This window comes from Liolophura sinensis, chromosome 10, assembly GCF_032854445.1.
Source record: "Liolophura sinensis isolate JHLJ2023 chromosome 10, CUHK_Ljap_v2, whole genome shotgun sequence".
NCBI lineage: Eukaryota > Metazoa > Mollusca > Polyplacophora > Chitonida > Chitonidae > Liolophura > Liolophura sinensis.
The window spans coordinates 30,215,416-30,236,431 of NC_088304.1; the positions used below are offsets into that span (position 1 = coordinate 30,215,416).

Genomic DNA, 21,016 nt, shown 5'->3' on the forward strand with positions numbered 1-21,016 from the left:
TTGAATGTGATGCCATCAAACACACCCTGGTTGACTGCAAACTTGGCCCATGTTAGGCAGAGATTCTACACGGTCAAGTCCATATATAATTTGTTCGACAGCATGGCTGGCTGTGTTGTTATAAAGTATTAGAGGGCCATTGGCTCATATCGTCCGGATGTACAGCACAGAGTAAAATCACAGCAGTGACTACAGTGTGAAAGCTCGGAAATGGTCACGCGTAACCGATGAAATAATACAAGGTGGAGGGAACATACAAAGTAGGGATGTATTCCTCATATCTATTCCCATCGTGAAGACGAGTATGAGGTGATCATATCTAACACAAGGTGGGGAGAAAGGTAGAGAGTGGGGAAGTCTTCCTGTTCTCCAGAGGTAGATGACAGCATATATGGAAACAGACATGACGTGGTCATATAAATGAAAAGTAAGAGGGGAGACAGGTACAGAGTGGTAAAGTTTTCTTGTTCTCCAGAAGTAAATGACAGCGTATGTGGAAACAGACATGAGGTGGTTATATAAACCAAAAGGAAGGGGGAGACAGGTACAGAGTGGTAAAGTTGTTCTGTTCTCTAGGAAGATGACAGCCAATGTGGAGAGAGACACTCGTTCATGATATATATCACAAGGTGGAGAGACACACTATTGAAGGCCTGCCTCATTTTCCTTGAAGTAAAGGACCGGTAATGTTTTTCATGCCTCTATGCCTTATAATACACTAAATAAACATTCACAGTGTTGAAATTCGGCAAATATTGCGGCCTCCAGCGTAAATTTGGGGAGATATTTACTTATTAAGTTCACCTAAGCGGTCCCGTCTGTCGCCCAAAATAGCAAAGCAAACTTCGGGCATCGCCTCATGAATATTCGGAAGTGACGTAGAATCGAGAAGCACCGAGTCAGGCGTCCCTTTTGTTTACTAAGCAAACAAGTTCACACTGTCACAAAAGATTTTGAAAATGGTCCGCAGATGTTGTGCTGGTTACTGCAGTAACACGAAAGACAAGGAGAAAGGGATTTGTCTCCATATGTTCCCACACGACGATAAGAAAAGGCTCGATTTGTGGAACAAATTTGTGAAAACCAAACGAAAAGATTGGGTGACAGCGTCTCCAACTTCCCTGCTGTGCTCTTCACACTTTCGGGAAGATGATTTCTCCAACTTGGTTGAATTTAAGATGGGCTTTGTGGGTCAGCTGTATTTAAAGAACACTGCTGTACCTAGTGTTCACGGCCAGATATCTGCCAAGCCCTCTACAAGTGGACAAGATCAGCAAGTATCCGGTGGTAAGCGTCACAGTGCAGCCACAGTGAAATTGTCAGCTCACAGGGTAGGTGACATTGTTATGTGCAACACTGTTTTGACAGCCTAAATAGAAACCATATTTTAAATTAAACATTTCTGGTTGTAGGCCTAATGAAATCAAACTTCGATTCGAGCAGGTGATATTGCGGCCAACATTGTGGTAGAACACACTGTAGAAAAAGCTGTGCCGGTTCTAAGAATGTTGTTGTTGTAACATTATCCCTTCTGCAGCGTCCTTGCATAGTATGATATGCATAGCCTAAGCCAGCCTACCGCATTTTGCTGGCTGACTTATGCAGATAATTACCGTTTCATTTCTCATTTTTCTCCCTTTGGCTTAATAAGGTCAACTAGACTCGAGAACATCAAATTTTCACGATTTATTCCATGTTCATGGGGCCTTGGCGACACTTAATTGTGTATTAGCATATCCGTATAACAATAAACGGTCATGTTGCTAAGGGGCACAACTTGATGTACATACACACCTGGCTGGGATTAAAATCCAGCCTCAGTCAAAGTATTGTCATGATTCTCTTGCACTCACTGTTCATGGGACATTGGTGGCTAAGCAGTTGACCACTTTGTAAATATGCAAACCTAATGATACCCTCGCTTAAAATCACTGGACTTTTACCGCTCCTTAGTAGGTGGTGGAATAGCGACTAACACTTGCCAGAGGTTTGGTTCTCTTTGGGTTCTGAACGGGTCATGGCCGCGTGGCTAAGGCACACGCCTTTAGCTGAATGGAGGCAAGAGGCTCTGGCTCAAATCCAGCCTGTCTGATAATTGTCATAATTCATAATACATTTTTCACACAGTTCATGGGGCCTTGGTGGCTAAGTAATTGAAGGCGCTTGCAGATCTGCTAAAGCTGGCTTTTCACCACTACAATACCCCTTTGTTGAAACTGGATATATGTATGATAATGTCATATGAAAGAGTGACCAGCACTCACCAAAGTTTGGTGATTACCTCCGGGTACTCCAGCTTCCTCATGTGAGCACTGTTGTTGAAGTGAAACATTCTTGTTGCAGTGATAATGCCTAAAGGCAAATCAATCAATTATGAGTGAATTATTATATGCTGATTACCACAGTTATCCTGATCGCTGCCATAAGTGGCAGTACATTTATTGACAACCAAGAAATAAATAACAAAACAAACTGGGTAAAACAACATGAATAGCTTTATGTACATTTTTTCAAATAATTTACAAGTGAAGCATGGATATATGTTGTTATCTTCAGTGGGGATCCCGGTATCCAGTGCGCTGTTCTCCATCAGCCAGGGGAAATTCTTGTAAGATCTTGTGGACACAGCATGCTGGAAGAACCACACGAATTCTTTTCCCCAACCATTTCCAACACCATCTACACAGCTGGCGATATGCTACATACCGATATTGCCTGCAAACCAAATTATGAATGATAATGTACATAAATGGTCTGGTATATATCTTGTTATTTCGTTTTAACTTTGGGCATATTAAGCTAATTCAATAATTACAATAATAAGTTTATGACGAAAACTACATTCTGCAAGTCATATTTTTTTTTTGTTTTACTGCAAACAATTTTTTTATATCCACTGCGCATGATATATGTCGATGTAAGTAAACAAATGTCTTTGAAAATTGAATTATATGTATATATTTGTGCTACATGTATTTCAGTCATACTGGAAAGATGAATGTATGTATACTCAACTGACAAGCTATGTATCAAGGAAGTTAATAAAAGTTCTGTCAAGGACTTAATCAAACAGTATCCGTTGCATTTTTTCTGACATGAGCATGATGAACTAACAGCTTAGAGGTACATGTATGCAAAGCGAGGAGTCCTGTGGTGAGGACAATGCTCTCGATATGCTTTCAAAATGTGTTCTAGCCGTGGAGCTTGAGACCAAGTGTTTTATAAATAACAGCATAATCCCTCTTTCCACATATAGGCCACAGGCACTTGATACCGATACATAGAATGACAACAAAATATATAGGCCCCTATGCTGTATATGCAGCTATATATGTATGGCCCTTCATCGGTACCAAGTGCCTGTGATATAGGTCAACTTTTGTCAAACATGGAATCACATTAAAAAGTAAAGCCTCGCTACATTCTCAAAATTTCAACCTGGGATGTTGTACTTACGAATTATGGGTCAAATTCATTGGTCCATACTGTTGCCTATACACATAGTAAGCCGTTTCCAGCACATCCCTATCCAGAACAACAGACTGAAAACCTGGGTGCTCTGTTATGCACTTCGGTTTTTCATCCCCGGGTGCCAACTCGATCCTATCCACCACTCTGGAAATTTCTTGGCAGCAAATGCATTCCTCTTGTGAATCCAGCGGATGACACTGACCACAAGTACACCTGGAACGAATGGAGAATATAAGCATATAGACCTAGTTACTAACGCAGGGCAAATAACCAAAACAGCGCCTGGGTTGGCCATAAGCCTATTATAAAAATATCACGCTTGGACATTTTGAGATAAGGTGGAATAAGTTGGGATCTAACGCTATGCTTATTTTATGACACAATATATGAACATTACGATTAAATAGAAAACTTGTACCATTCAGTGTTCTCACGTCGGTCAGGACCCTCAGGCTCAATGTCCGTGACATTTCCTTCCACCTCGGGTGTCTCGTCTCCGTCCGATGACCACTCTGGTTCGAACATATACGGGTTTATGTCCAAAGTAGTAGCTTTGCAGGTGTCTACCTCTTCATCAAAGTCCGCATTTCCATCACTGCTACTGCTGCTCTCCATACTTTTCGACAAAAGACTCGACTCCTCGTATTCAGCATCAGCCATTTCTTTTGTTTTAGTACATGTGGCCCAGTAGCTGCCTGAAGACCGGCTTCTCGATTCTACGTCACGGGTCAAAGGTCATATCCCTGCTGAGCTGGGCGACTCGAACTCGGGGCTACTCGCCGTGGGGCACTTAATTAAGCTTAATTGACCCTAATTTAGCGAATTGTTTAAAACGGCTTATGGGGATTAGTTTTGGTAACCCTGTTCAGTATTATTAATCTCGGGAAGCCCACTCACCGGTCCTTTACTTTAATGAAACCACGATTTACAGTGAATGATGTTTATAAATCAATCCAAGTTTGAAACTAAGTGATTCTTGTTCTTCCTTCATACCCAGATAGAACACGTAGTGAACAAACCCAAAAGCCATGGCTTTTATAGTAGTACTCTGCACCTTGAATATAAAAACTAAACCAGAATCTGGACGTCTTGTTCATTCTACGAGTGAGAATGTGGCATGTGCAGTCCATGGCCTCACCGTTCAGAGGTTATAGGAATCACGCTTTAGACTTTCAACGAGGACTGTAGGTGGTGTGAAGCCGGAAAAAAAAAACATGCAGTTGTGACGATTTCTTTTCCGAGTAGTCAGTCACAATTAATAACTGGTGGTAAACTTCCGCCGGTGATAACACGGACATCCAAATAACTATGAGAGCCAGATGGAGTACGGAATAGTTCGTTGTAGATACTTCTAATTATTTGCTTTTTTTATGGCGATGTTTGAGTATCAAAACAGGAATCATTGTGAATTCCAGTTAGAGAAGGGCCGTGTTCGATTCTTCGTGGGGCCATGCTTTAAAGATTTATTCTCGCTATTGGTGTCACATCCGCCTAGTCTGACTGGAATAACAGATTTTATCACGCATCATTCATGAGCATCGTGGATGAAATTCAGACTTTTTAAATCACATGCAAAATGTTGCCCACACAGGCTGGAGACTGTAAGCGTAAAATACGGAATGGAATCCAGTGAAGGGGATTCTCCCTGTTGAGTGGATATTCTCTATGGTGTTAGGGGAATGTATGTTGCTACTGTTTGAGCATTTTCATGAACATTTAGAATAGTCCCCTATTCCAGGTAAACCAGGAAGAGAATAAAGATGTAAAGCATAGAGGATAAAACTAGTGACGATGGTGTAATAGCTGGCAAAAGGTCACACGAACGATGAAATAAAGCCGCTGTTCAATATACCCCAGGGTTTTTGGTTACGTGTGACAATCCAAGAACTGCCATCGCTACTTTGGTGTCCAAGAATGTCTCACTGATACGACGGCGGCAAGCATTATGGTGGGCGGAAACCGGGTAGAGCCCGGGGGTAAAACCACGAACAAGTGCATATAGATCTTCCCACATACCGCCAGCGAAAGAGCCAGCATGAGATGGACTTGAACTAATAGAGATCGCATTGGTGAGAGAGGTTCCCGCTAACCATATTTATATATTTAACCATATCTTTTATATTTACAAGCATGGACCGTCCCTCAAAACACAATGGGACCTAGAACAGTGATCTTGGTAAACCGGCCTCCTCCTGTGTTCCTGTGTACAGTAGCATAAAAAAGCGACGTTGAAGTAAAATTATACACAACCTGTTGAGTACAAAACACCTGACTGGCTTCACATTAGAAAGGTAATGCATTCTGCATGTAAGAGTTGTCTTTTGAAAAGCCAAATCATCATTCCTTGCATCCTCTAATACCACAATACCTAAGGATGCTACTTTGTTAAGTGTGCACCCGTTACACAGGACTATGCTGGGCTGCTGACTAATGTGTCTCTCACTGTACACAGGTGTCTCTCATTTCCCACAGGTGTGCGCATATACCTTTACGTCGGTATGCTCGGTTATCTTGGGACTTTTTTGTAGTAAAATCTCAGTGCAATAATTGCAAAAGCAATAAATCTGCCCCTATGCTCTCTAATGTGTGTGTACAATTTACACTAAATGCAGAAAATTCTTTCCAGTAGACTGGAATTAAACTAGTAAAGAAAACGTTTGACGTATACGACAAGGCAAGAGTCCATACTGGTATACTTAACAGCCAGATATGTACTCTTAATCTTTTTGTTTACAACAGAATACCCGATAATGCTATTTGCATTCAGGATTACATTTATTGATAACCACGCAACTTCATTTGCTTGCAAATAAATTTTATGCTTAAGTTTTATTTTACATCAACTTAATCTCTTGTTTCTGGCCCCCATTACAATGGATCCTTAAACAGTCATGTGCTGCAGCTTAATCTTGGTTGTGCCACCAACACGAACGTAGAATATTGTACATCTGAAAAGAACGAAGTGTGCAGTGTAGAAAATGATCATTAAAATCAACTTCCTTAGTTGTGAAAGAACAAAGCGGTTTACTTATTCTCAGCAATCTATGACAAAAGATATACATATACTTGAATCTCATTAACTTTGCCTGAACATTCATTGGGATGCATTGATTGTGTCTAGACGAGAAACTGTCGATTGTACTGTTTTGTTTTTAATTTTTGCTATAAATTTGATTGAAATGGAAGGTTATCTTGCTGGCCGATTAGTGTAATCGGCGGAGGAAACCCGGACTCTCTGGAATAAACCACTAACTTTTGGCAGGAAACTAAAAACTTTCTCCTTGTGTGACTAACATATTTTTATAAGAGTTCAATGAACTTGTCATTGATGCAAAACAAAGTGATCCGCAACAACAGTAACGCAAAAGCCTAAACAGAGCTTTATTGAGCTATACTGACTGTTTATTGGCATCTGGACACAATGAATAATCTGGGAAAGACTGGGCTTGAGCGAATTCTCGCTCGTTCGAGAGCTGGAAAATGCAGTTTAACCACGACACCAGGACGTACTGCCCTCATCCTGGACAGTGTATGTTCATTTATTTAATTGGCGCTTTACGCCAATAATAAAGAATATTTTACTTTTACGACAGCAATCAACCCAGACAGCGTAAATAAAATAACATTTAATTTCCCGTGAAAAGCCCTGCTGATAGATTTACCACTTATTGGAGAGCATAATACAAATCCTTATTTATGCCTTTTATGGAGATTTCGAGGAGAGGTCAGCGTAGTTCGCACACAGTACACGTATGTGTTAAACAAATAAGACTAATGTTAATGTAACGGTGGTTTAAAAATGAACAACAATGAAAACCTCGACGAGATGCTGTAATACTTCTCCCTGCTTTTTGCAAAGAAAATATTCTTTTTCAGTTTGGTGTTATCACTGTTTAACATATGCATACATCATTCTGAAATGACCACGAATTCTCTCGAGTTTCACACCAGATGAAGGGAAATTATATTTAAGATCATTTCTGACGTCAAAAAAACCGGTGCTGAAAAATATATAGTATGGTGATAATGTGGTATTAACCCTGAATTATTCATTCTAATTAATTGCCTGTTATTGACAGCTTTGTGCTGGCTTCCATAGGAGTGCGTTTCTCTATACGTACATTCCTCTTCTTAGAGTTCCCGTTCCGTTATATACCGTTGTTTCATGCCATGCAAGCGCCGCCTCGTCACTTGTCCACACAATGTGTTCCGTCCCAAATGTGTAATGTCCAACCTTTCGCCGACCCAACAAATGACTTGCGAGTGCTATATCAAGAAACGAGATTGTAGGCCAGGTATCATATTCCGAATTACGACTATACAGAACCACAGAAATATTTTGTAGGTTATATTTCGGAAATGGGTCCTACGATAATCATCAGGGTACGACCTTTCAGGGCCTGCCAGTGTTATATAAATGTCGAATTTTCTAACCGAGATGATAATTGCACGTGAAGACAACATTGTCGATAAGTCAGTTTTGGGGACCATGTTGATAGTTCACGTGTTTTATGCTAAGAGTCTCATTGAGGAACTAAACGTCTAAATACATACTATTTAATTGGTACTAAGTCCATCACTTGATACTATTCCATCACTAATCCTATCGGTGTTGATGATCTACTGGCGTTAAATATTCTCCATATTGCTGAAGCGGTGAAGGAAATCAATCCGCCTTTATTGGATTTAAAGGAGACAACAGATAGTCCTGATGGTACATCTTATTTGGATCTTTATGTGTACAAAGACGAACAAGGTCTCCTTTCACGCCTCCTTTACGACAAAGGGGATAATTTCAATTTTGATATTGTAAATTATCCTTATTTAGATAGCAGTATACCAAAGGGTCCTGCATATGGCGTGTACATATCTCGCCTTATATGCGTATAATCTGGGATAATCGTATATCCCATATCTTGCGTTAATTGTGATGACTTTAACCTGCGTCACAAGTTGCTAGTTCAAAAACTAGTTTGTCAAGGATACTCCATCAAACGCCTTCATTCTAAGTTTCTCAAATGTTACAATGAATATAACACTCGCGTTGGCAGGTATGGGCAGAGCGTTCAGAATCTCTGGCGATCTTCATTGTGATCAACCACATAGACGGCGCAGTTATCCCTATGTACATATCTATCACGTACATGGTATTTAACAACACAGATGGCGCTGGTTGCCCAGTGTAACCGTCTATCTTGTATATCATGTGTAACATCATAGATGGCGCCTGTTGTAGCATGAGATCTTTACATATTAACGGGGAAGACGTAATCGTGCGTTACTTTTGAATCACTTTCTGATCGGTTAGGGTCTGTAAATTAAAGCGCGACTGAGATACTTATTTAATTGTTATTTGACATGGAACTCATTCACGGACTACGAATTTAAACTTTGACATGAAATTCATGCCTGGAATATTCATTGTCTGCCCGACATCCTTGAAAACTGATGACCGCTTCTATCTTGTGTATTACCGGCTTTATTTCTTATTTGTATAATTTCTTACATACCTTTGTCTTTGGGAGTTAGTGTTAAACGTTGTTTTGGAAATGGATCTCGCGATTATCGACTTGGAACGCCTTTTACGGACTACGAATGGTATATGAATGTCGGACTTGACGCTTATATTTAATAAAACTGGTCACCGCTACATTAACGTCAAAGGCCAACAAAGCCTTCTTCAGTTCCACTACATGCAAGGGTTCTCATTGGTTGGATGTTTTGTTGTTCATGCTGTGGCTTGAATATGACCATATGCAAACATATTAAGAAGTAATCCTCACCAGGTCCGATTTTTCCCTATCACTTTCGCTTAACGGTATATTGATGATCTGCTAGATTTAAACAATTCATACATAGCAAAGGCTGTGAAAGGCATAAGTCCACCTTCGCTTAATTTGAAGGAAACCAAGGACTCGCCACATTGCACATCTTTTCTGGACCTCATATTGTATATAAACCAAAACAGATTCCTAACTCGTAGAATTCACAACAAGTGCGATTGTGTCAATTTTAACTTTGTAAATTATCCATACTTTGGACAGCAATATAGCGACAGGTGCTGCAAGAAAGAAACGTTCATGTTGGTTGACGTGACTTAACGCGCAATACATCTCAGCACGTACCCAGCCATATAAACTTTCGTAGAAGTGCAATGTACCTAGGTAAAATCAGAAATATTCGTGAATGAAATTTACGATCGTTATATAGTAAATAAAGCTATGTGAACATTACCCTGAAAATCGCCTTGTATGGTTGAATATGGTGTGTTTCTTACAAAGTCGGGCGCGTACATCTCTCTTACAATCCGACGCATCTCATACCCTTCAAACTCCTGTAGCGCTTGTTCATTGGTTTTAGCAATCTCGACCTCCCAATCTGTAACAAGTTGTCACAAATCCACCATGCAATCAGAAAAAAACTATTATTTCCACAGCGTTCTAACACAGTAACCGCTAAACTTGACTGAATCTTAACAATACTGAAATTGTAAAAATTTTCATTCTTAACATATAAATCCAAATAACCTACATATTACTATAAATCATCAACTCCCCTTGGCAGTATTTTCGATAAAGAAATGGAGAATGAAACGAGAACAGCTACAAAATTGCGATGGTTTGCGGATCAAAAGGTAATCGATGAAATGCTGTCCTTCGTCAATTCGTATCAGCCAAGGTGATACCGTGACGAGATAAAGCTCGTCGATTACTCAAGTCCAAAAAACTATCTTGTTGGCGGAACTTCCTTTCAGGAATTACGTCAAAACACGTATGCGTAAGGTCTGGAACATAATTCAAAAATTTAATCCAGCATTTGAAAGACGGAGGTAACGTATTGACTTTTTCATCCGATATGGGTCATAAGTTAGCTGGGGCAATTTATAAGGAATCTTCTTCTGAGAATTATACTTCAGGATTCCAACATATTAAAATCCAGGAGAAGAAAATTAATTTGCCCTTTTCTTCGAAAAGCTTAGAAGATTGTAATCGTCCGTTTAATATTAATAAACTAAAAACTGCATTAAAAAGGCACATAAAACTGCGTGTTGTCCTGACAACGTATATTATAAGTTTCTGAACTTAATGACATTTCAATAACTGGTAATTTTCCACCCTCATGGAGGGCGGCGTGTAAAATTCCGGTCCCCAAACCGGGGAAGGATCATACTGATCCGTCTAATTACCGTTCCATAGCTAATGCCAGCTGTGTCTGTAAGATTATGAATCAATGAATGAATGAATGAATGATTATGGCTTAACGCCACATTGGCAATATTTCAGCCATATTATGGCGAGAACAAGGTGAAAACGCGAGACGGTAAAGGTTTTCGATATGATAATATGAACATCAAAAGTAAAACAAAAAGTACAGACATTTTAAAAATCGTATAAAATAAGAGTTAAAACTCGAAAACCAGGGTTATAGTACATGTATACATCTATATGTATATAACTGTTTATCTATAGATATTTATGACGATTAAATTTATATTTTATGATATAGGCCAATGGCCTTCAAATAATTTATGACAACATCGCCAGCGATGCTGTCAAATAAATCATATATAGAGTTGACCGTGTAGAACCTTTGCCGAACATGGGCAAAGTCTACACAGTCAACCAAAATATGTTTGATGCCGTATTCAGCATCACATCCAACACACTCGGGAGCACTGCTCCCATCCAAGATGAAATTGTGTGTCAGATGAGAATGTCCAATACGGCATCTGGTTAAAACGACTTGGTCTCTGCGAGACATTAGACAAGTATAGGCATTGTAGCCAATGACAGGATGAATGGCATGCAGTTTATTATGGATCTGCAAGTCCCATTCACCCTGCCAAAGGCGACGAATATATTTAAGAATATTTAATTTCACGTCAGTATAAGGGATTTTAACCCGAGATACAGGTTTATACAGGGCAGCTTTCGCTTCCCTGTCCACGACTGTGTTTCCATGGATACCAGTGTGACTTGGTATCCAACAGAATATAATATCTTTACCTCTTTTAATTAGTTTTCGGTGTTTGGCTATTATCTCAAGTAACAATGGATTTTTAAATTTATTATTCTAAATCGCCAAAAGACAAGACAGCGAGTCGCTACATATCACTGCCCTCTGGGCATGCCCAGAGGAAACATATGATAAGGCCAGGATTATAGCCCTGGCCTCTGCAGAAAAGATAGAAGATGAAGGTGGCAGACGAAGGGAAGTGACCCGCTGCTCTAAGACAGCCGCAGCCGCAACCCTGTCCCCATCCTTTGACCCGTCAGTATATATAAATTTATAATCCATATAATCAGCCTTGATTTCAGGAAAACTTTGCTGAATTATAAGAGGATTTGTATTGGATTATATTTACGTAGATCAAATATTAGTTTAGTCTGTGGGAGAAGCCATGGAGGAGACTCCGGAAAAGACACCGGAGCTATATCCTCCAGCTTGATGTTAGCTCCCACAATATGGTCCCGTGTGCGAAGACCGAACGAAGGGATCTTGTTAGGACATTTAATATATTTGTCTACATATAATGGATTGAAAACACAGTCGTAGGCAGGGTTTGTTGGATGTGCTTTAAGCTTTGTGGCATATTGAAAGCTAAGTTTAATTCGTCGGTTATATAAAGAAGGTTCATTAGCCTTTATATCTGCATTTTTATCTGATTGTCATTTCACAGGATGGGTTGGGTCCACTTATTCTGACTAATATGAGCAAGTAATAGGCGTACCCAAGGGCAACCGTCTATCGCCTACTTTGTTCAGCATAAAAACAAAAACCGTAACATCTGGTACAGAGGGCTCTGTATTTGTTGATGAGTTCCTGATATGCTAAAGAGCTAAAAATATGAATATCGACCGTCAGTTGCAGCTTTGTCTTAATAAAATCGAGAAATGAGCAGGTTTTCCCTGAGCTTAAATTTTATGGTCAACAGATTAAATAGATAAGGTTTAATTATAAACTATCTTTTATTCCTCATATTAAAACGCTTAAAGCTAAATGCACAAAGGCTCACGATGTTATTACGGTTGTGCCTAACATCGATTGGGGAGCTGAGTGGTCTATTTTATTAAAACTATATTGTTTTCTGGTGAGGTCTGAATTGGACTATGGATCCATCACTTACGGTTCCGCTAGGAAATCATACCTAAAATGTTGAATCCTGTTCATCACCAGGTTTTCCGGTTAAACCTAGGTGTTTATAAGCTAAGCTTTGTTTAAAAGCCTAGCTTTTCCGAGGTATCCTCCCTGGCTTCTTCCACAGCCTAAATTGATATTTTATCCACGTAAGTAGAAGAAAACAGATACAAATCCTCTTATTATTCAGCAAAGTTTTGTTGAAATCAAGGCTAAATATGCGGATTACAAATTTATATTCACTAACGGGTCCAAGGATGAGGGGCAGGGTTGCATCAGCAGCTGTCTTAAAACAGCGGATCTCTGATCTTCGTCTTCCATCCTCTTCCTCGATCATTTCTGCCTAGGCCAGGGCTATACTCCTGGCCTTATCATATACTTCTGATGGGCGTGCCCAGAAGACAATGGTATGCGATGACTCGCTTTTCTGTCTGGGAATACAGAGTAATAAACTGAAAATCCACTAATTCTTGATATTTCAGCCTTACATTGGAAACTAATTAAAAGAGGTAAAGATATTATATAATTATATATTATTTTCTGCTGGATCCCAAGCCATACTGGTATCCATGGAAACAAAATTGCACACAAGGAGGCAAAGGTTGGTCTTCATAAATCCATAATACTTAATAATCGTCCATACACTGACTTTTGTTGAAATATTTTAAAATATATTCGTCCACTTTGGCATGGTGAATTGGACCGTCAGGTGCATAATAGACTCCATGAAATTCACACTGTCATTAACTATAATTCTTATACTCATGGTATGTCACGAAAAGATAAGTAGTTTTAACGAGGTGCCATATTTGCCATTCTCGTTTAACACAGAACACAGGTGTTCAATACGGCACCAAACATATCCTGGTTGACTGTTTAGACTTATCTCATGTTCGGCCAAGATTCTACAGTAAACACTATATATGATTTATTTGACAGCAATGCTGGCGATGCTGTCGGTAAGTATTTAAAGGCCATTGGTCTATATCATGACATACAGTTCATTTATTTATATATTTGTTTTTATTTTTGATGGTCTTATCCTATCGAAAACCATTTACTAGACGATGTTTTGAGGTTGTTCTCGCCACGATATGGCTGGAAAATTGCCGATGTGTCGCTAAGCCATGATTATTCATTTCATTCTTTGTGATGCTGGCTTCCTCTCCGGCCGTACGTGGGAAGGTATGTCAGCAACCTGCGGATGGTCGTCGGTTTCCACCGGGCTCTGCCCATTTTCCTCCCACCATAATGCTGGCCACCGTCGTATAACTGAAATATTCTTGAGTACGGCGTAAAACACCAATCAAATAAATAAATCACTCTTTGTGATTTAGAAATGTCCTGACAGATCACGAGGATACCGTTCGGTATGAACATATACCTCAATTTCTTGTGACTACTCTTGACCAAGAGCTAGCACAGAATGTACTGCATGTAGAAATAAAAAAGGTTAACCTCACCTATAGCTTCTGACATCGAAACTCCGACAAGTAATAGCCACGTGACTGCAATCCAATGTTTATCATGGAGAGAAAATAACCTGTAAAAAGGGACACAGCGAAAACGATATATATAGGGACTATCATGTGAAAAACTTAGATCAAAGCATATTTTCCTATAAAAGCAGTTGTCTCTGATTTGCCGTTTTCCTTCGTCGAAAGCCATAATTTCTGTCTGATTCTGTTTAACCAAATATACCAGTTGTATGTATTACACAAAAATGTTATTCTCTGATTGCAACTTTATTACCAGTGTAAATATACTCTAATTTATCCTGCTATACTCACGATGTGGGAGGCATTGTGTAAATTTGACGCTTCAGAAGATCTGCCTACGGATATATACATGTACAATGTACATACTTTTTGTTGAAGCACTGGTCAATACCACACGCTGTACGAGTTTTTAAAGCTTCTTTTAACGGAATAATCATTATCTAGTTCGAATTATGATTAAATGCGTCTTTTAGAGATTTAATCATTAGATTCGACCAGGTGCTTACAATCACAGTATCCGCCTTTGAGGTCTCCAGGGTAAAATGAATAGGAACTCAGCCCTCTAGGCAAGGTTTTCGTAAAAGGTAACTGACCTAGAGCTCTCCCGTCTGGGTCTGGTGAACATAATAAGCTCACATCTTCTCGGTTGACTTAGGGCCCATTAGTCTTGCAAGATCCTCACGTCCAACACACCACTTTGACCCCTACCCGGAAAGAGCCGGGTTGTCGGATTGGCCCGGTCCAATCAATCAGGTTGGTCACGTCTTACCTCTGGGATACATGGTCTCCATAACACCATTACTTAGAGAATTAATGTTACCTCTCAAGTTTCATTTGCGGGTTTACGTTTGAGGCGGTGGCTCAAGGGTCAATCGAGTAGTACGTGTCTCATGTGTGACCTTATTCACCGGGTGGGAGACGGTGGTGGGGAATTGGGTTTGCTCATTAAAGCCATGGCTGTCAGCAACCTGTGGAAGGTCGTGGGTTTGCCCCAGGCTGTGTCCAGTTTCCTCCATATTGCTTGCCGCCGTCGTACAAGTGAAATATTCTTGAGTACGGCGTAAAACACCAATCATATAACCAAAATACTGGCTTCCTCTCCGGCCGTAAGTGAGAAGGTCTGTCAGCAACCTGAGGATGGTCGTGGGTTTCCACGGGCTCTGCCCGGTTTTCTCCCACCATAATCCTGCCCACCGTCGTAAAAGTGAAATATTCTTGAGCACGGCGTAAATCTCTAATCAAATAAATAATCAAATATAAATAAATACATTATTAAGGCCATCTAGTGGAGTACACCTCATGTGGAGTATTTGATGCGTTTCCTGCTGGATTTCCTCTTGTTCAGGCATCGCCCTTGTTGGTACTTCGTTGTGGGTGGCCCTCCCGGGGTGAAAAGAATAGGACCTCAGCCCTCTAGGCAAACTTGTTTTAAACTAGTAATATTTCGATAAATGGTAATTTGCCACCATCATGGAGGGATACGTGCATCATCCCGGTCCCCAAACCGGATAAGGATCATAGTGAGCCGTCTTCCCATAGCTCTTACCAGTTGTGTCTGTAAGACAATCGGAAGATAAATGATAGACCTGTTTGGCTTTTTGAATAACCAAGTTACTTTCTACTATACAATGTAGCATTCGGCATGGTCGATAAACTTCAGATCACTGTCCGATTTAAAACCTTCTTGCGGGATTGTTTTATAAATAATGAAGATGTGTTATCGATATTTTTCAAAAGGCATATTATACGACATGCAAATATGGCATTCTAAAAAAACTTTTAAGAAATGAAGCTCAAGAGCCATTTACCATTATTTTTATCTGATCGGCAGTTTAAGGTACAGGTGCGATCCACTTTATCTGAATCTATGAGCAAGAGATGGGTGTACCCCAGGGCAGTATTTTATCACCAACTGTGTTTAGCCTCAAAATAGCTTCACCAACACTTTGTCATCGGGCACAGAGGGTTCTTTATATGTTGATGATTTCCTTATATGCTACCGCGCTAAAAATATAAATAATATCGAACGTCAGTTGCAGCTTTGTCTCAATAAAATCGAGAAATGGGCAACTGAAAACGGTTTTAGATTTTCAACGTCTAAAACCGTCGGTATACATTTTTGTAACAAACGGAAACTTCATCTTGATCCCGAGCTTAATTTTTGTGGTGAACAGGTTAAAATTGTTGGAGAAACTAAATTTTAGGTATAATATTTGATAGTAAGCTATCTTTTATACCTCATATAAAAATGCTAAAAGCTAAATGTACAAAGGCTCTCGATATAATGAAGGTCGTGTCTAGCACCGATTGGGGTGCTGACCGATCAGTTTTACTCAGTTTATATCGTTCTCTGGTGAGGTCTAAATTGAACTATGGATCCATCATTTACGGTTCCGCTAGGAAGTCGTATATTAAAATGTTGGATCCTGTTCATCACCAAGGTTTGAGGCTCAGCCTTGGTGGTTTTAGAACCTCACCAGTAGAAAGTTTGTACGTGGAGGCAAATGAACCTTCTTTATATAACCGACGTATAAAACTTAGCCTTCAATATGCTACAAAGCTTAAAGCTCATCCAACAAACCCTGCCTACGACTGTGTTTTCAATCCATTATATGTAGACAAATATACTAAATGTCCTTACAAGATCCCTTCCTTCCGTCTTCGTATACGGGACCATATTGTGGGAGCTAACATCAAGCTGGAGGATATAGCTCTTGTGTCTTTTCCGGAGTCTCCTCCCTGGCTTCTTCTACAACCTAAACTAATATTTGATCTACGTAAATATAATAAATCAAATACAAATTCTCTTATAATTCAGCAAAGTTTTGCGGAAATCAAGGCTGATTATATGGTTTATATATTTATATGTACTGACGGGTCAAAGGATGGGGACAGGGTTGCGTCTTCGGCTGTCTTAGGGCAGCGGGTCACTTCTCTTCGTCTGCCACCTTCATCTTCTATCTTTTCTGCAGAGGCAAGGGCTATACTCCTGGCCTTATCATATGTTTCCTCTGGGCATGCCCAGAGGTCAGTAATATCCATCTACTCGCTGTCTTGCCTTTTGGCGATTCAGAATAATAAATTTAAAAATCCATTTATACTTGAGATCATAGCCAAACACCGAAAACTAATTAAAAGAGGTAAAGATATTATTTTCTGTTGGATATCAAGTCACACTGGTATCCATGGAAACACAGTCGTGGACAGGGAAGCGAAAGCTGCCCTATATAAACTTGTATCTCGGGTTAAAATCCCTTATACTGACGTGAAGTCTAGTATTCTTAAATATATTAGTCGCCTTTGGCAGGGTGAATGGGACTGGCGGATCCACAATAAACTGCATGCCATCCATCCTGTCATTGGCTACAAAGCCAATACTTGTTAAATGTCTCACAGAGACCAAGTAGTTTTAACGAGGTGTCTTATTGGACATTCTCATCTGACACACACTTTCATACTCGATGGGAGCAGTGCTTCCGAGTGTGTTGGATGTTCTGCTCAATATGGCATCAAACATATCTCGGTTCACTGTGTAGACTTTGCCCATGTTCGGCAAAGGTTCTACACAGTCAACTCTGTATATGATTTATTTGACAGCATCGCTGGCGATGTTGTCATAAAATATTTGAAGGCCATTGGCCTATATCATAAAATATAAATTTTAATTGTCTGAAATATTTATAGATAAAAGTTATACACATACAGCTTTCCAGATATACTATTTTTTAATATGATGTTTTTCGAGTTTTAACTGTTTTGGTGTTTTCTTATCTGATTTTAAACATGTCTGTACTTTTTGTTTGATTTTTGATGTTCATATTGTCATTTCGAAAACCTTAACCGTCTCATGATTTCACCTTATTCTCGCCACGATATGGCTGAAATATTGCCGATGTGGCGTTAAGCCATAATCATTCATTCATTCATTCCATCATTAACGGTTCCGCTAGGAAATCGTACCGTAAAATGTTGGATCCTGTGTATCACCAAGGTTGGAGACTCAGGCTTGGTGATTTTAGAACCTCACCAGTAGAGAGTTTATACGTGGAGGCAAATAAGCCGTTTTTATATAACCCACATATACAAAAACTGAGCCTTCAGTATGCTGCAAAGGTTAAAGCTCATCCAACAAACCTGTACAACTGTTTCAATCCATCATCTGTAGATACAAGATCTCTTCGTTTAGCCTTCGTATACGGGACCATATTGTGGAAGCTAACATCGTGCTAGAGGGGACAGCTCAGGTGTCTTTTTTGGAGTCTCTTCCACAACCTAAACTAATATGCAAGTCCTATTACACTTCGGAAAAGTTTTGGTAAAATAAAGGCTAACTATGCTGGTTATTAATTTATATATTCCAATCAGTCAAAGGATGAAGACAAGGTTGCCTCTGTGGCTATCTTAGAGGAGCGAGTCCTTTTTCTTCGTCTTCTATCCTCTTTTTCAACATTCTCGGCTGAAGTCAGGACTATTCTCCTGGCTGTATCACATGTTTCTTCTGGGCATGCCCAGAGGACAGTGATATGTAGTGACTCGCTGTCCTGATTTTCTAAGATAGATAATCCTACATTGAAAAATCCGTTAATACTTTACATATTAACCTAACATAGAAAACTTATTATGATGTTGAATACGGCATCAAACATCTCCTTGTTGACTGTGCAGACTTGGCTTATGTTCGGCAAAGATACTGCACAGTATGGACTCCATATTTGATTTATTTGAAGGCATTGCTGGCGACGCTTATTAAATATTTAAAGGCCATTCGCTTAACTAATGAAATATAGTTTTTCCCTTCATGTACAGATAAATTCTGTATACTTTCGACTTTCTGGATGATATTTTTTAAAAACGTTATTGTCTTTCAGTTTTGCCATAACAAAAAATTCAAGTGTCAACAGCATGTGGATTCTTAACAACTCCAAACGTCTTACAGAAGCACTTGATGCTCATATGCATATACCGTACAAAGACGTATCCACATGGGATTTCTGTACTCTCTATACTACGAATGCTCACAAAGATCTTATTGAAAGAATATCGTCGTTAATTGTCTCGGTATTTACTAAAACTGGTCACCCTTACATTAACGTCAGAAGCAATAAGGCTTTCTTTAGTTCTGCTCTTTATAAAGGTTACCACTCAGGGGATGTTACATTATTTATTGAATTACTTGAATTTCTCATTAATAATATCTATGTGAAATTCGGAGATACCATTTACCAAAAGTGCATAGGTATTCCAATGGGTACCAGTTGTGCGCCTCTTTTGGCAGACCTATCCCTATTTTCATATGAATACGACTATATGCAGAAATTACTTAAAAGTAATATCTTTAAAGCTTTTCATTTACCAAGCGGTATATTGAGGATCTACTGGCGTTAAATATTCCCCATATTGTTGAAGTGGTAAAGGAAATGTATCCGCCTTCATTGGATTTAAAGGAGACAACAAATAGTCCTGATTGTACATCTCATTTGGATCTATATCTGTACAAAGACGAACAAGGTCTCCTTTCATGCCGCCTTTACCACAAAAGGGATAATTTCAATTTTGATATTGTAAATTATCCTTATTTAGATAGCAATATACAAAAGGGTCCTGCATATGGCGTATATATATATCTCGCCTTGTAGCATTTGTGAGATCTTGCGTTAATTGTGATGACTTTAACCTGCGTCACAAGTTGCTAGTTAAAAACTAGTTTGCCAAGGATACTCCATCAAACGCCTTCATTCTAAGTTTTTCAAATGTTACAATAAGTATAACACTCGCGTTGGCAGGTATGGACAGAGCGTTCAGAATCTCTGGCGATCTGCATTGTGATCAGCCACATAGACGGCGCTGGTATCCCTGTTTACATATCTATCACGTATATGGTATTTAACAACACAGATGGCGCTGGTTGCCCAGTGTAACCGTCTATCTTGTATGGCATGTGTAACATCATAGATGGCGCCTGTTGTAGCATGAGATCTTTACATATTAACGGGAAAGACGTAATCGTAAGTTACTGTTGAATCACATTCTGATCGGTTAGGGTCTGTAACGCTCGTCATTTTCAAACTGTATCTAATACCGCTTAACCTGGGGCTAGGGGCCGTAAAGGTAGCCATACTCATTACATCAGCATGATGCCTTTATGAACAGTTGCAATTAAAGCGCGACTGAGATACTTGTTTTATTGTTTTTTGATATGGAACTCATTCACGGACTACGAATATGAACTTTGATATGGAATTCATGCCTGGAATATTCATTGTCTGCCCGGCATCATTGAAAACTAATGACCGCTTCTTTCTAGTGTGTTACCGGCTTTATTTTTTATTTGTATAATTTCTTACCTACCTTTGTCTTTGGGAGTTAGTGTTAAACGTTGTTTTGGAAATGGATCTTGCGATTATCGATTTGGAACGCCTTGGCACTACGAATGGTATATGAATGTCGGACTTGACGCTTATATTTAACTAAGTTTTGTTCTTTCTAACTTTGGTTTTATGTTTAGTGTTCTCATTCTATCGAAAAGCAAAATCGGCCGGAAAATTGTCGATGTGGGGTTAAGCCATAAGCCTTCCTTATATCAGATTTTCTTCAGGCTAATCATTGCCAGTGTGCGTGCCTCATTTATGCCCTCAATAAACTGTATGATATTTACTGTCCTTGAATAAAAGTACAAAACAAGAGTAGCGGCACATAGGGACTTATGCACTTATGCACATAATTACCATCCTTTTGACCAAGTAATTTAAAATATCGTGCAGTATATAATAAAGCATCCAATTACACGGCATTCACGGCAGACAGTACAATATAACGCGAAAGCAAATTTGGTTCCAGATGTTTTCATTTTACTTTTTCGTTAGATGCGACTATCTGTGCGAAATAAATGGATGGGAAGATACCAATGA

General features: G+C 39.4%; 1 protein-coding gene across 1 annotated transcript; it reads right to left on the minus strand.

The window, feature by feature from the left end:
* Window positions 1-2,342: 2,342 nt before the first annotated feature.
* LOC135476428 (P2X purinoceptor 7-like) lies at window positions 2,343-4,382 on the minus strand. The gene is made up of 3 exons (XM_064756455.1): window positions 3,890-4,382; window positions 3,457-3,684; window positions 2,343-2,715 (listed from the first exon to the last, which is right to left on the minus strand). The coding sequence occupies exons 1-3, from the start codon at window positions 4,129-4,131 to the stop codon at window positions 2,553-2,555; spliced, it is 633 nt and encodes a 210-aa protein (XP_064612525.1). The 5' UTR covers window positions 4,132-4,382; the 3' UTR covers window positions 2,343-2,552.
* Between the last annotated feature and the right edge of the window lie 16,634 nt (window positions 4,383-21,016).